The sequence below is a fragment of the Ictidomys tridecemlineatus genome, chromosome 1 (genome assembly GCF_052094955.1).
Source record: "Ictidomys tridecemlineatus isolate mIctTri1 chromosome 1, mIctTri1.hap1, whole genome shotgun sequence".
In the NCBI taxonomy this organism is placed as follows: domain Eukaryota; kingdom Metazoa; phylum Chordata; class Mammalia; order Rodentia; family Sciuridae; genus Ictidomys; species Ictidomys tridecemlineatus.
Window position 1 is genome coordinate 129355212 of NC_135477.1, and position 16516 is coordinate 129371727.

At 46.7% G+C, this 16516-nt stretch overlaps 2 protein-coding genes across 5 annotated transcripts in view; one reads left to right on the forward strand and one right to left on the reverse strand.

Moving 5' to 3' along the window:
* Nucleotides 1–11435, forward strand: part of Ppargc1b (PPARG coactivator 1 beta) — a 106207-nt gene extending 94772 nt beyond the window's left edge. The window contains exons 10-12 of one of the 2 annotated variants that reach the window (XM_013358137.4): nt 1384–1505; nt 3020–3174; nt 4033–11435. In XM_013358137.4, coding sequence (XP_013213591.2) covers nt 1384–1505; nt 3020–3174; nt 4033–4133 — 378 coding nt within the window. In that variant the 3' untranslated portion in view covers nt 4134–11435. Of the gene's footprint in view, nt 1–1383; nt 1506–3019; nt 3175–4032 lie in introns of those variants that run through there. The other variant, XR_013438120.1, reaches the window with a different exon arrangement.
* A 3562-nt stretch (nt 11436–14997) lies between these two features.
* Nucleotides 14998–16516, reverse strand: part of Pde6a (phosphodiesterase 6A) — a 70144-nt gene continuing 68625 nt past the window's right edge. For all 3 annotated transcript variants that reach the window (XM_040273819.2, XM_005324172.4, XM_021725685.3), the window contains one exon: nt 14998–15514. In XM_040273819.2, coding sequence (XP_040129753.1) covers nt 15438–15514 — 77 coding nt within the window. In that variant the 3' untranslated portion in view covers nt 14998–15437. The remainder of the gene's footprint in view (nt 15515–16516) is intronic.

The following is a 16516-nucleotide window of genomic DNA, read 5'->3' on the forward strand; positions in this document are numbered from 1 at the left end:
ACTCCCACTGGATGCTGTGCTTCAGGGAGCAGAGTACACACGAGAGCTGCATGCCCCAGAGGTGCACAGCTGTCTGCAAGCAGTGCTTACAACCACAGCTGAGCATGGCATCTTCTCTAGCCCATGATTGACAAGCCTCCCCTGCTTGACAAGCCTCTGTCTTGACAAGCCTAGTGCCAGCCTATGCTTTGGGCAATAACAACATGAAAAACAGACAAGGGCCCCCTCATCACATGGTTGGGGCAGAAGGGAAAGACAATAGACTTGTAAATGAAGGAGAAAACAATGGAATTAAGGATTGGGATAAGCACTGTGAAATTAACATCGTGTCTAAAATGTCTGAAATTTACAGTCCTGTTTGGACTGTTGAGAGCATGGGTGGTTGGGGAGAAGGGGTCTCAGGAGAAGGGGTCTCATGGAGCCGGGCCTGGGGACGTGAAAAGGGGCAACCAGCAAAACTCTGGAACAGAATGTTTGGGTGGGGGCAGGAAAGGGCTTTAAGCATGCAAGAAGCCCCCAGAAGGCTGGGAGGAGGGGCTTTCTCTAGAGAGTTGCACGCAGGCACATCATGGTATGAGGCTTACAGTTCCTGTGACCATTGTCACGATTCTGCTGTGGAGCCCAGGCCTGCTTTTCTTTCTTGCCATCTGGACACTATGGGTGCCCAGGTGGGTGGCTAGAGGAGTGCTGAGTATGGCCTATTCCTGGAGAAATACAGTGTGTCCAAACCACACTCTGCTCTTTTGCCTACAGGAGCACAGGTGTCCATGCAATGACTTCAACCAGATCAAATCACAGATCTTAAGGGGAAGAGGGAGATTGCAGCCTGGGCTTCCCCACCACCCCCCCCCCTTCTGCCAGGCTGTTCTGAGCACCTTCTGGCATAGCACCAAGCTCTCCTAGAGGTGACCTCTCTGTCACAATGTCTGTTCTGCGGCTTCAACCACCTTACCCTGCAGGGAAGATCAAAGACAATGGTGGCTGTCATAGCCCTGATGCCCCCTTCCTTCCAGCCCGTTGTGACCCCTGCAAACTACCTGGCTCTTAACTCATCCTTAGTGTCCTGTGGTTCCACCCAGCTTTTCCCTGTCACACTCCAAACACAAGCGAGAAGGCACCTAATGTGCAATTCAGTTGAGGGTGATAAGCCCCCTCCCTCCCAGCCAGCCTCTCCTGGCCACCTTCATGTGTACAGTTGCTCCCTCTGGAGGCCACTTCCCTCCATACGCCAGAGCCCCTGCTCCATACAAGGGCAGGTCCTCTGGTGTTGTCCTCTTTCTGATTCTAGCTGGTGTTGCTGCTTAGCCAGGCATAGACAGGGATGAGGAGACTATGGGAGCAATGACCATGACCGAGTCCTTCTGTGTCCCCCTTCTCGAACAGGGTGAAGGCCGTGTGGTATACGTTCGAAATCTCTCCAGTGACATGAGCTCCCGAGAGCTGAAGAAGCGCTTCGAAGTGTTTGGCGAGATTGTAGAGTGTCAGGTGCTGACAAGAAGTAAGAGGTGAGTCAAGACAAGCAGGTCAGGCTCAGGTCCCCATCCAGGGCCGGGTGCATAGAAGGCACCTGAGAAGGTCTGTGTGTAACAAATGCAACAAAATCCAACCTTAGCCTGCAGCAGTGGTCATGCAGCCAGTAATGGCTGAGGGTTTACTATGTGTCAGGCAGTCCCCATGTGTTCCTTTGTCTAACCTTTGAATGTGCATGACAGGCATGCTTATTCTTTCTGTTGCTCTCCTTCTGGGGGCACTCAGACAAGTTAACTGAGCAGCACCTTCCTGGAACAAACAAAACTGAAACCCATGTGTCATAGTGCAGGGCAACAGCCTTTGGCAGCTGAAAGACACACTTGCACAGGGGCCTTGCCCCGCCTGGTCCTGATGCCACTCACACCACTTCCTTCCTCTGCAGTAGAAATACTGGGCCTCCTTTCTGCAGGCAGCTCTGGTTTTTCCTCATTCACTTGGGAAACAGTGTTTCGTCTGTCAGGGGAACTGCAAAAAGAACAGGCTGCCTATGAATGTACAATTGAGATGTCAAAACTATCAGTTTTGAAATTTTTCTAAATTATCTCCCATTACGCCTGCAAACTAAGTTATTAGCATTTTTAAATTGTGACTTAAAAATAATAATGAGTGCCTGGTGTGGTGGCAAGTGCCTGTCATGCCAGCAGTTTGGGAGGTTGAGGCAGGAGAATTGCAAGTTGGAGACCAGTCTCAGCAACTTAATGAGACCCTGTCTCAATTCTCACCTGGATTGAATCCCTGGTACCAACAAAATAAATAAAAATAATGAAGAACGTCAATAATAAAACCGTTTCTTACTGACGTGGTAGCACACACCTGTAATCCTAGTAACTGTGGAAGGGAGATTTCGAGTTCCAGGTTAACTTTAGTAACTTAGCAAGGTCCTGCCTCAAAATAAAAAATAAAGAGGGCTGGGATGTTACTCCGTGGGAAGGCACCCCTGGGTTCAATCCCCAGGATCAAAGAAAATAGTTTCTTGGGTGACAGTCAGTCAAACGTTTCATGTCCATTAGATGGCTTGAAAAAACAGCAAATAAGTGCTAGTGAGGATGTGGAGAAGTCGGGCCCCTTAGTTACTGTGGGTGGGAATGGCACAGGTTAGGGGCAGGGACAGCAAGAGTAGGAGATGCAGAGAGTGCCTGGAGCACTGACCTTAACCTTGGGAGGCCTGGGTTGAATCCCTGCTCTGTCGCTTGCCCTTGAGTAGCTCCTTGAATCCAGCAAGTGATTTCCTTATGATAAGGTGCAGATGACACACCTAAAGAGCCAAACACATGCCTCACACCTGACCCCACAAACATTCAACCAATGACCTCATCTTCTCATTATCATGTAGCAGAGATCAGCCCAGCAAACGTCATCTTCTTTGACTAGGGGGCTGGGTGATGTGGGCAGCAGATCCTTGTGGCTTTCTGTTTTTCTTGTAATACGTGCTCTGACAACGTCTACCAGGCCAGCCTGGAAACACGGTCCCCTTGTCTTTTCCCCCCAGAGGCGAGAAGTACGGCTTCATCACCTACCGGTGTTCTGAGCATGCAGCCCTCTCCCTGAGGAATGGCGCTGCCCTGAGCAAGCGCAATGAGCCCTCCTTCCAGCTGAGCTCCGGGGGGCTCCGGCACTTCTGCTGGCCCAGATACACTGACTATGGTAAGTACTCTGCCACATTTGGTAAGACCCAGAGCATCAGAGGCAACGACTTCCTCTAATGATACCCTGACCTAATGCCCCTTCTAGACGTGGCTCCGTGCCCAAACCCTGTGTGCTAACTGGTATAACTGCAGCTCTTGACCTATTACCAAGTTGTTTTTCTTCTGGTTTCTGGCCCACTGGGTCCTGTCCTGTGACTTGCACTAAGGACTGTCAAGTCTCCCTTGGCCTCTAGGAACCCTGGCTTTGCTGGCCCTCTTAACTCACAGGGCCACTGCTGCCTTGGTCCAGGAAGGGGCTTTCCATGGTGACTCCTGACAAGACAGTAGCTGTGCCCATTAGTGGGCCTTGGTATAATAATACCATCATCATGCACTTGCCTTGTGGGTACATATTGCTGAAGAAGGACACAGAAGTGCAGTGTATAGGGTAGAGCGTGAGATGGGCTTCATAGTACAGGGTGAGTGTCAGGAGGCTTGTAGGATTAGGTTCCCTTGTCTGCACAAGGTCAGGATCCCAGCTTTGCTGGCCCTCCCTCATGTGACTCAATAACAGGAAACTAAAGGGCAAGAAGCTGTGAGGTAGGAGGACTCTAGGATGTCATAGCTGGAAAGGAGCTCTGGAATGTCCTAGGTCAGGGGCCCCTTGTTCTACAACAGGGCCGTGGAGGCTCTGAGATGCTGATGGTGTGGCAGAGACACCATAGCAGGATGGCATCAGTGCTCACTGCCCAGGGCTCGTCCCTGCTCTCTGATGCCCAGGGCCAGATCCGCTCCACAGGGCCATGGACAAGCATGGATTTGCTAGGCATCACACCTTTCCACAGTGCTCACGCCTTCCCCTCTCCCTGACCCCCAGATTGCAATCCAGAAGAGGCCCTTCCCGCCTCCGGGAAAAGCAAGTACGAAGCCATGGATTTCGACAGCTTACTGAAAGAGGCCCAGCAGAGCCTGCATTGATCACAGCCTTAACCTTCGAGGAATACCTCAATACCTCAGACAAGGCCCTTCCAATATGTTTACGTTTTCAAAGAAACAAGTATACGAGAAGGAGAGCGAGCGAGCGAGCGTGAGAGACTTGAAACTGCTGTCCTTTTAAAAAAAAAACAAAACAGATCAATGTTTACATTGCACAAAGCTGCTTCTGTCTGTGAGTTTCCATGGTGTTGATGTTCCACTGCCACATTAGAGTCCCCGCTTCTGACGGGTTGTCCTGGGTGCGCCTCGAAGTGCCGGGTCAGTCACCCTCTGCCCCTCCTGCCCGACTGACTTCCTCTTGTAGACCTGCAGCTGTGTTCACCATAACATCTCTTGTCTGTAGTGTGTGATGATGAAATTGTCACTTGTGAATAGAATCAGGATTATAAACTCATTTTTTAATTGAAGAAAAACAAAAGTATATCCTTAAAATAATGTATTTATGGCTCAGATGTACTGTGCCTGGGATTATTGTATTGCTTCCTTGATTTTTAACTATGCACTGTCATGAGGTGTTTGCCATTGAGCTGCTCTGCTCCCCTGGCCAGATTGCCCTGGGTGCTGGGTAACCGATAGGCTGATCCCCAGGAATCATGGGGATCATGGCCTGCAGCCATGACTAGGAGCCATGGAGAAAGATTCTCCATCTTTTCTACCAAGCCTTGCCCTGTTTTGAGCAATTTGAGTCAAATTACAATGACAGCCCTTGTCTAGTGTCCAGCTCACACTTGAAGAGTGCCTGCCTGTGAGTGCTCAGACCCTTGTGCCTTGAGAGGAAGGCAGGATGAGCATGTTGTCCTTGTTTCCAAGAGAGGCAGGCAGTGTGCTGTGAGGCACAATGACTTGCCCGAGGTCCTACAGCCAGAGAGAAGGCAGAGCAATGACCCACACCAGCCTTCTGATTCTCAGTCCCAGGCTGCTGCGGTAGATGGGTAAAGACACAAAGCTCAGGCACTGATAGAGGTGAGTTCAGCTCAACAGGGCAACAGCCCAGAGAGGCCTAAGGACTCCTTTGGGGCCAGCTCAACATCCCCAGCCCTGGGTGAATTCCAGCTCCAGTACATTCTTGGGCATGCCATTGGTTCTGATCCTGAGCAGGCCTGGGGCTTACCTCAGCCTATGGACATATCATCAGGGCTTTGAGACATACCTGGTGGTGGGATAAACAGATAGGCTAGGAGCAGTTATCCTTTGGGGGCCAGATGCCAGCCCATCCTCCTGCCTTTGCCTTTCTTCATCTGTAACATTGTTTGGTGGGGTGGGGCATGGGAGCAGGAAGAGGCCCCAAGGACTGCGGATCAACAAGCATTCTCCAAGCTTCCTTCAAACTTTGTGTTCTTGAGCGATGTCAAAGCCATGTCCAGCTTGATGTTCTAAGGGTGCCTTGGGGCCATTCAGGAGGGAGACTATGACCAAGCAGAGTATGAGCTCACTGCTCCTGCTTCATACAGTGACTCCTCCTGATCTCTTTCATGCGTCAGGATTCTTTGGGACATTTTTGAATCTGGAAGGGGAAAAAAAAGGTCCTGCCACGTTAAAAAAGTTTGAAAGTGACTCATAAAACTAAACTAGCCAAATTAATCTGTTGCTAATGCCAGGCCTAGTCTTTGGAGATTGGTAGTTGATTTAAAAAAAAAAAATACCTCAGTAGGTAAACTGAGCCTACTCTCTTGTTCTGGGTTGTGAACTTGCTCTCTGCCTCCAGATAAGGCTGGAGGAGATGGGCTTTTGTAGACATAGGGAATTTGAACTCATGTGCATCAAGTCATTTGGCCTCTTTGAACCCCAGTTTCCTTCTCCATAAAATACATTGAGAGGGAGAATTAGGCAGTTCTAACAGTCTTAACTTCTGCTAAGGCAATGTCTAGCTCAAGATGGCAAATACCCAGCACATGTACAACTATTCCCACATCCTTGGCCAATGCAGACATAACTAATCGATCATAGCACTCTGATTCTTTGAACCTTAGATGTGCTATTAGTCCACAACACAGTGCTCTGGGCAGTCATTATAAATTGATCAGAGTTTAATCTATTTGACAACCTGGTCTAATCTTTGGAGATTTTCATCAATCATACAGAGCCGTATGTTGACTAGGGTTTATGCTTGCCCATACCTGTCTGTCATGCTCTCAATCTATGAAAGAAAACTTTCCTAAAGCCATTCCTTGGCAACAGGCTCTCAATTCTACTGTGACACACAGGGAAGTTAGGGAGTGCAAGCAGACAGGAACATATTTGGAAAAGGTGAGACTTATCAGGATTGACCAAAAAAGGGACTTTCCACAGATCATTCTAAATTCCTTCATAGCCATTCACTGCATCACACATGGAAAGCACATAATCAATGGTTATGGAATGAAACAGAATTAAAATCCTGCTGCTGCTTCCACTAAGACCTAATTGGCATGCATCAAGGAGGAAACTTGAGATTTCACCCTGTGGATGGGAAAGACACTAGATTCACATCTAGAGAACTGGCTGAGTCCCGACACCACCAAGAATTTCCTTGGTAACTTTGCTCAGCCTCTTTCCTCTCTAGGCCACAGAGTTCGGGAAAAGTAGTCCAGATGATCTCAAAGCCCCATGTCTGCTTTTTCCTCCATTGCACAAGGCCAGAGGTTTTACTTTGGTTCCTGAGCTTCAAGAAATGCATTTTTTTTTTTTTTAAGCAAAAGATGAGTCTCTTTTCTGCTTCAGGGTCAGCTGAAGCTTCCCCTTTACACCAGTTCAGTATAGGGCACTTGAAGTCACTTAGACAACATCCTTGAGCAGAACAGGGACCTGAGTGTGGCTGGCATTGGGCCCTAAGGTGCCTAGGGTCAGGGCTGGGGGCTGCTGATAGAGAAGATGCCTGCCAAGGGCATCCAGTAGTCTCTGTCATCCCATAGAACAAAGGCAACAAGGCCTAACATTGATCAGCCCTGCAGACAACCTCTATCTGGAAGACCCATTCGGTGCTGTGTATTATTTACCAAGGAGACTCCAAGGTTTCTCCAGGACGAGGCAACCTTGGTCTTTTTCCCACCAAATTAAGGAGTAACCCAGAGGGAGCAGCTGCCATTGGCAACCATCTCATTGTAGCTCTGTCCTAGTGTTTGCTCTCAATGATGTTTACATGTAATTTGCCATAACAGCTTCCTGTAGACTGTGTCGACAGCCGCCCTGGCAGGGCAAGCTGTACTGTCCATCTCTGTGCCGTGCTGGTGTTTTCCAGAACTGTCTGATCCAACCACTAAGTGGAATTCTTCCATCTCCTTCCTCAGTCGGTACAAGGCTGAATCAGAATCCTCACTCTAGGGGGTTCTGGTTACTGAAGGAAAATGCATCAAAGAGGTAAAGGATATGAGTGGATGGCGAGCAGCTCAGGCCCCCACTCCCTCCCCATCACGTCCTGCCCCACCCCAACCAGAAAACTGCTCTGAGCCAGATAGCACCTATCTGGTGTCTACATCTGCCTGGAGATCTGGTAGCACGGAGTATGGAGCCTCAGGAAAGCAGCAGGGTTCTGAGAGTGAAATGTGGGAAGGAAGAATGCTCTGAGCCTCAAGGACTGAGTCCCCAAGTCCTGATGTCTTTCATGGCCTAAAGCCTTGCTGGTCAGATTTTCAAGAGTGACTTTTCCTAGACACGCAGTATACCGGTTGAGGCCCCTGTGTGGGAGGTGAGTGGAGAGGAAGGGCAGGCATTGAAGCCCATCCTTCTGCATGGACAGCTCCAGCCATGATCCATCCTAGGCCTTGAGTTCAGCTGAATTGTCAGCTGAACCTGTATCTTGAGAGTTGGGTCATCCCAAACAGGAAGAACTGTCCTTAGTTTGCCGGGATTCCATATTCCAGTGTCAGAAATGACCAAGGAAAGAAATCGGATGTAGAATAGCAAAGTAAAGTGAAACTATTTCATTGGCCAAAGGAGGACCCTCTCACCTCTTCCCAATGGGGCAGAAGGAAACCAACCAGTATCTATGTGCAATATGTTAAAGCTGGTCCCAAAGTTCCTGTGGTGTTTGCACACGGAGATGGGCTCCAGGACTGTTTGCAGAGTCCGGAGGTACAGGGTAAATGGAGGGAGAGCCTGTGAGCTGGAAAAGTCAACATGCACAGGGGTGCCCTTGACCCAGAACAAACATGGGGTAAAGGGGAGCCCTGGGTGCCAGCTGCAGGACACCCAGGAAGTAGGCAGAAGATGACTTTGCATTCATCAATAAAAGCACTTTGAGAAAACTCCAACACTTCAGCCTGGCTCCATGTTTCTGCACTGGCAAATATAGGTCTCCTATGACCGTATGAGGTGCTGTCCTAGGCATTGGGACAGGGTGGCAGGTGTGAGGGAGGAAAGCAGAGGGGCCTTCCAAGATGGCAGCTCCAGCAGGGAGCCAGTAGGAGGAGCCGCCCTCTGCTAGCCTTTGTTGGAAGCCCTAGAAACAGGGAATGATGGGTTTAGGTCTTGGTACCTAATTTTGTAGAAAGATTAAAAATTGCCCCGTTGATTAAAATGGGTTCATGGAGCAAATCATTTATCTATAAGCCATCTGAGAATAAGAAACCCCAAGGTGTGGCCTTAGGTCCCTGCTTCTTCATCCAGCAAATGAGACTGTTGAATGATATGTGCATTCCCATCCTGGAACATGAGGAGTTCATCACTCCCTGTGAAACCAATTCCATTCTCTGGCCGAGCCCAGTTCCGGTCCAGGGTAAGGGCTCTCTGCACGGTCGCCAGCCCGCAGCAGGCCCCACATGGTCCTGGCCGAGTTGCCTTATGTGAGGAGGCCAGCTCCCCAGGACAGATCTAAGCCATAGTTTCTAGTAGGGACAGTGAGGAACTTTTAGTTCTCCCCAGCGTGGTTAGGTGGTGATGTCAAATCTCACATTAACCCTGTCATTGTCCCCTTCGAATAGCTTTTAATCTGAATGTTTGTTGTGATCACTGGCTGTTTCTCTCTTCTCAGACAATACTAGCAATACACTATTCCCCCCACCCCCAACAAGCTTAACTTAGGCACTTTTCACACATTTCTTTCAAATGATTGTAAAACATATGGGGCAACAGGAGGCACGGATCACACTGCATATGTTTAGGGCAGCTTTTGTTTTTTTGTTTCTAATGGTATAGCAGCAGTGACTGAGGCTTCGGGATTGAGGGGGACGGCTTTTCGCAAATTTTTTCATAAGAATGGCTTGTTACATCCAGGAGTACAGAAATCTAACTATCCAAATTGGGGGCCTGTAAAATATGGTTTGGTCAGTGGTCAGTGCCTAGGCTGTGCCACAGTTCCTCAAAGAGGTGTTCGTATAGCTAGAACCCCCTCCGTGCTGTGATTTTTTTTTTTTAATCAAAGGTTTCCCAAGAGCCTTCTTTTTCGCTTTGCCAATCCTGTTCAGTGGGTACTTGTGAAGGGAATTGGTCAGCTTCCACCTCAGCACTTTGCCTTATCAACACGCGTTCGCCATCTAGTGGCCAAGACCGTATCCATCAGCACTACTGAGAGAAGATGAATAAATCCCTTGAGCTGGCCATATTGAGGTTCCAGCTCCAACTGTGGGAATTAAATAAATAATGGCATGAGTGAACTGTTTGTGTGCTCAGAGCCCACTGTGACACCAGGGTCAGAAGATTCTAGAAGCAGCCACTTAGACTCATGCAATCTGAGAAATGCATTAGGTATCCTGTAAGTAGAGAAAATAAGAGTGAACCCTACATCCAGGTGCCCGGGAGGGGTTTACTGTAAATGCAATACTGGCAGCCCAGCTGCTGACCTTGTTAAGTGAACCTCTGCTAGTGGCCCACATTACACCTTCAGGTCAAACAAAGAGGATTGGTGGGATTTGGGGGGCGCGCTGGCCATGACCTTGATGTGGTCCACCAAATAGCCAAACAGGTTTTTTTGTTTGTTTTTGTATCTTGTATTTAAAACTCTTGTCCAATGTATTTATGTTAGGAATACAAAGTCATAAACTATTCCCAACTTTGTTTCTTGAGGGATATTCTGATTCCGATTGAAACTAGTTGGAAATCCCAAGGGGAGTGTGGTCAGTGGTATGTGGCACAGGGCAATGGACCACTGGATTTCTAGATGGTTTTGGGGGAAGGTGACCATCCGCAAGTCCAGCTCAGTGCAATCTGCTCCAGAAATTCATGCCCACCCTGTCACCTCCTTGTGCCATGTTGTTAACTTTGGCTTAGCGAGTCTGCTTCTTCCAGAGGCAGCTGCTAATGTTGAAACCAACACAAGCTCCCTCTCCCCACCCCCAGGCGTCTAGAGACAGTGTCTGTAGCTAGCCTTAATCGATAGGGCAAGGTGGTCCCTATGGTCCCTTCCAGCATTTCCAAATCTTGGACTCAAAATCCTTTTCTCTTGGTGTGACCATGCAGCCTAGAGAATTCTGAGCAATAGGGAGCCAGGGCTTTCCCTGGCTCTGTGACAGGGTCAAACCAGGGAGTGGCTAAACTTGTGAGGTTTTGTCATCCCCAGGGGTACTACTGTAGGGGGCATTATTTATTAGGAAGCTCAACAAAGGTAACTACAGCCTGGGGTGTGTGAGTGTAAGGCTGTGTTTGTGAAGTGTGTGTGTATGTGTGTGTGTGTGTGTGTGTGTGTGCGCGCGTGTGCACTTGCGTATGCACGTGGACACACATCTGTGCCTGTGTGTGTGTGTAGTGTGTGAGTGGAAACTACATTGATGCATTTCTTGAGAAAGGTGCAAGAATTTCACCTACACAGAGGGACACATCTGCTTTGTTATTTATAATAGAAAGCTAAACTTTAATTTTTTAAAGGACACTGCTAATGATTGAGAATCGAGTTTTTAGTTTTGCTATTTTTTTTAATTGGTAGAGGATTTTTATATATTTTTTCCATTTTGTTGGGTTGTGTCCTTATTTATATAAATACTTTATCCGTAAGAGGCAAGGAAGAAACCTTCTTTGCATTTAATTCCTGTGGTTGTCATCGTCCCTATTTTATTTCTGGTGTGATTTATCTGTCTTACCTTCTAAATGAGAAAATGTTTCCCTGTATTTGTACATTGTCAGATTCTATAGTTTCATAGATAATTTAACCAAATGGCTCTATGTATTATTATTCTGTGAGTATAAAGTTCTATTTTAACGTCTGTAAATACTTCAGAACTGGCTTCTTTTCTCAAGCTCCCACGGTGGAGTTATTGTTTACATCACAAAAACTGTAGAATCTCTATGCTCATGTACTGTAAATAGTGAAGTGATCTGCTTATAAATAAACTTAACAAATACACTATGGAGATTAAAAAGACAATACCACCCACAGCCCTGCCCAGGTGTGTCTTTCTTTATTGGTTCTATGAGCTCATCGAGTCCATAAATGGGGACTCGATTCCAGTTCCAGTGTCACTTTCTCTTAGCTATTCTGCCTTTCTTTACTGTACTCTTTACGGTTCATAATAACCACACAGGCAGTCTCATGTGGCACTTCCTGAACAAAGACCTCCTTGTTCTGTTTTTCACACACACTAAATAAATGTACTCTAGGAGATATTTTGACAGTTTCAGGCAAAACCACTCACCACCCCACAATTACAAAAGTGTCTCATGGAGAGCAGATCTGAACCGTGTGCCGTGTTTGGGTGAGCAAGGGTCATCTTCCAAGGGTATCCCATGCATGTATGTTATTTAAAAGAGTTTAACTTTTATTTTGCTCTAAAGTTGCTTTTGGTAATTGAACTTGATTTTTAAATTTCAGTCTGTATACAAGATGCCCATGAGCCCCCCAAAGGTCAAAATGTCAATGAAGATAATTACACACAAACAAGAACAGCTACAATGACCTGTTACATTTCATGTCATGTGCAAACCATTTTCAGATTGTTGTTTATTTATTTGGTACCGGGGATTGAACCCAGGGGAAGCTTAACTACTAAGCCACATCCCCAGCCCTTTTTATATTTTATTTTAGAGACAGGGCCTCACTGCTGGGATTACAGACATATGCCACCATGCCCAGCTCAAATTGTTGTTTATTATGTATGTAAGCATTTCTCCTTGTTCAGGTGATAATTTTCAGTCTATGAAAATTGTTTGGATTTCTCAAATTGGAGGGGAGTGGATCATAATTTTTCCCATTAAAATGAACAGGGATGTTTCTACAGAGAGAAGAGCTCTCCAGTGTGAATTGAGTCATTAGGAAGGGCCTCTGTGTGACTGCTGCCCCATGTCTGTTGCCCCTTACCCCATTAGATGGGAAGTAAGCCCTGGGAGAACGGGACTGCTCCATTCACTGCAGGGCGACCAGCCCCACCAACCAGCAGTCTGAGTGGGCACCACCCATGGGGCAAGGAACAGAACGGCAACCATAGAGCCTCAAGACCTGCCTTGGGTTTGAGACCCAACTCTGCATCACACTTCTGTATCATGTGAACCATTTCTTCAGCTCTTGGTTTCCCCAACTATGAAACAAGATGATTTGCTTAGATGAACTCAAAGTCCTTTACGTTCTAAGAAACTGATTATCAGAAGCTGCATGGTATAGGGAAAAGGTTTACAAACTGGAGTTCTGGTGTTAGGCAGTTTGGTTTTGAGTTTTGACTCCATCACTTAGAAGCTGTTTGTCCTTAGACAAGTTTCTTAACCTCTCTGAGTTTGCTCTTCATGTGATAAATGGGGCTAGGTTTGTTGTGGGGACAAAGTTGGATATACACAGTACCTAGCACACTGTAAAAGCACTTGGTAAACATTAACCATGACCCTCATCATTGCAGTTTCATTTGGTGCTAACCATAGCCCTGTTTGAGAGGCAGAGTCCTTGCCTGATATTCAGTTGGTGGGTTGAAAAGGCTGAGAAATAGAACAGAAGGAACTTGTCCCGGGGACTCAATAATGTAGTGGCAAAGCCAAGACCACCAGCAGCAATGCTTGTGGGTTTATAAGTGACAATTTTTTTTTTCCCTCTCCACTCTGCCACTTAACCACGACACATAATATGCTTAGGGACATGCCCCTGCTTAAAAGACCAATGCTCTTGTGAGTGGCAGGACAAAATCTAGCTTGGGAGTTAAAAGATGGGAGGCCAGGCCCATCTCCCTTTTGACGTGGCCTGCAAATAAGGTCAGGGCTTGTGCATCAGGAACCCAGATTGATCTGCTATGGAAATCACGGTGGTGTGTGTCCTGCATACTGTGTTCTTGTGTGCTAGAGGGAAACCTGGAAACCGCATGAACTTGGCCCAGTTCCAGCCTCTCACTGGTCTTCAATTTCCCCCTTTATATAAAAAGAGGAGTTAGAGTAGACTGGGGATTTATGAATAGTTCGGGAAACCATGTGGTTCCGCCTCCTCAAAGCAACTGCTTTAACCCATCAGCTTCTGCAAAACCTACTTGGGAGAAATGTCTGTTTGCAAGAGAATAGGAGACAGGAATGTGTTGTACACCATCACAGAACAAAGACACCAGTCCAGAATGTGGGACAGTGACCTCGCTTCTACATGAGTCCCTGGAGAAGGAAAAGAGGAAAGAGCACTGTTGGACACCGAAAGAGACTTAGGAGTCAGAACCACAGTACTGTGCGAGGTGGTGACATGAGTTGGCTCCATCATGTGACAGTCCCCGGTATATAGGTCTATCAGAAGACCTATTTATTTTAAATAGAAGCCATTTTTATGTATCAGTTCTACTTCAATAAAGCTGGGGAGAGGAAAAAGGTAGAAAGAAAATTCGAGTTTGGGCAATTAGCAGAAGCTTAGAGCAGACTTTTCAGCATGCTTTTGCCAATTTCAACTTTCGTTTTCTGTTTGGTACTGGGGATTGAACCATACTTTCATTTTCTTTTGCCTTTTTCAACACGGTTACTATAGCATGACTACTACTTGTACCAGGCAGGCATTGCTGACCCACCAGAGTGTACTTTGATTTGGTTTTAAAGAAATAATCTATTTTTCAACCAACAGAAATGCCATGAATTGAAACTGAAGGTCTACAATTAAGAATGATTTACCTTAGCTTATGTATACACCTTGAAATCAATGGAAGATTCAAGAATAAGTCTATCTTCCTAAAATCTAGCAAGTATACAGGAACACAGCAACTAAATTCAATGTGTGAAAATTGTTTGGGTCAGATTCAAGCAAATCAGCTCTTAAAAGACATTTTTGAGACAATAGGGGAAGTTGATGAAGGGTCGTTGCCACAAGTTGGGTTCCCCAGGAAGCAGACTCTCAAAGGGATGCTTGGTCTGCAGGATGCTTAGTAAGGAGGGCCTGGCGATTGACCTGGGGAGAGAAAGGGAGGGGAGTGGTGATGGGAACTTATCAAGAGCCTTGATGGACCCCGTGGGAGACCTGGAGCTAGAAAGGCCTTGCAGAGTTCCCCATGGTGGGTCAAGATGGCCAGGCTTCTCCAGCATGAGTCAGTTGCTGGATATAGGGCACTCATTCCTCCCAGGCTGAATTCTGGAATTGCAAAGAGTGTCCCTATGCCTGAGGAGAACCCTGAAGGAGCTGGCACTGAAGCTGCAGCTGACAGCACTCACAGATACTGGGGCCCCATGTCCAGTGTTGAAGGACTTTGTCATTCAGGACTGGTCTGCACGGCTATCCCTGGGTACACAAGCTGTTCCTGTGCTATGTGTGAGTCCCTGCTTATGCTGGAAAAATCCCTTGGTCCTTTCAAGACGTGATAGAGGAGTGAAAAGATATGGAGTGATAAGGTATGTCACATTTACCTTAAAGTATTTCAGCTAAGAAAAGAGAAAATAAAGAAATGTAAGAAGGAAGATGAAGTAAATGTAGCCAAATCTTGATATTCACATCCGGGTGGTGGGTACCTGGGGATTCGATTTATAATTTTCTTTTTTTAAAATATTATTTTAGATGCTGATGGACCTTTATTTTATTTATTTGTTTATAGTGCTGCTGAGAATCAAATCCAGTGACTCACACATGCTAGGCAAGCGCTCTATCGCTGAGCCACAACCCCAGCCCTCAATTTATAATTTTCTACTTTTGAGAGTAACCAAGAACTTGTATAATGAAACATTAAACAGAAGTATAAGAACAGAAATGACTCCATGCAAGCAGGTGAACCTGAAATCTAATTGATGTCTATGAAACTTAGAATATTGGTTTTAGCTTAATGGACAATTCTCAAGGCTAGAAAACAAAAATGTTCAAAACCCACTAGATGAGATGTAAATGGATTATCTATCATCACTCAAATCCTGCGACGCTTTCACTTCTCAAGGTGTGTGACTTTCTGATGGCTTGGGTGACCTCTTTCCTCGAATAGATGGTGCCATTCTGACCAGCAGTGGCCGGAGGTGCTACTGGATGCAGCAGGACTTGGATGCAGGTGCACCCCCAGGGTTAGGATTCCCCGTAGGCTGGTTTCCGGAGGCAGCTGTAATCAGACAGGTAAGAGATCATGACAGATTAAGAGGAGGTTGCAGCTGGTCTGGTGGAACATACCTGTAATCCCAGTGGCTTGGGAGCCTGAGGCAGGAGGATCATGAGTTCAAACCCAGCCTCGGCAACTTAGTGAGGCCCTCAGCAACTCAGTGAGACCTTGTCTCTAAATACAATATAAAAACAGCTGGGGATGTGACTCAGTGGTTCAGCACTCTGGTTTGAGGCTGCAGTGGGCTTCCCCTTTGACCTGGTTTGTACTAAGAGTTGAAAACTCAAGGGCTTTAGGACACCAGCAGATAACCGTCAGGGGGTGACACACACCTGAAATCCTAGCTACTTGGGAGACTGAGGAGGAAGAATCCTAAATTGAAGCCCAGCCTGGGCAACTTAGGGAGACTCTGTCTCAAAGAAATAGAAAGGACTGGGAATGCAGCTCAGTGGTAGAGCACCCCCTGGGTTCAATTCCCCAGTCCCCACCACCACCACCACACACACACACAAATAGGACAGAGATGATAACAAATGACCATCCACATTTGGCATTAATGTCTGGGAGACACGGGAGTCGGGGGGACTAGCAACTGTGACAAACTGGAGAGACCCACTCAGCTTCAATCACTTATGCAGAAATGAAAGGCTGATGTGGCTAGGCCTTGATCTTTTAAAAAGAAAAGCTGGAAGTCTGTATTTTTAAATCTGAACTATCCTAATTTTAAAATATGGATGGAAAATTCACATTAAAAATAAAATGCAGGGGTTCGAGGCATGGCTCAGTGGTGGGGCACTCGCCTAGCCTGTATAAGGTCCTGAAAGTCTTTAGCACTCCAAATACACACACACACACATATTTGAAAAAAAAAATGCAGGGCACAAGTTCACACAAACCTGCCACAAGTTCAAAAGATAGTTTATGCGAATTAGAGAAAAACACTCCTTCCTCCAGAGACTTTGCTGCCATTTTCTGGAAAACTGCAATAGCTGCATGTGTCTATAA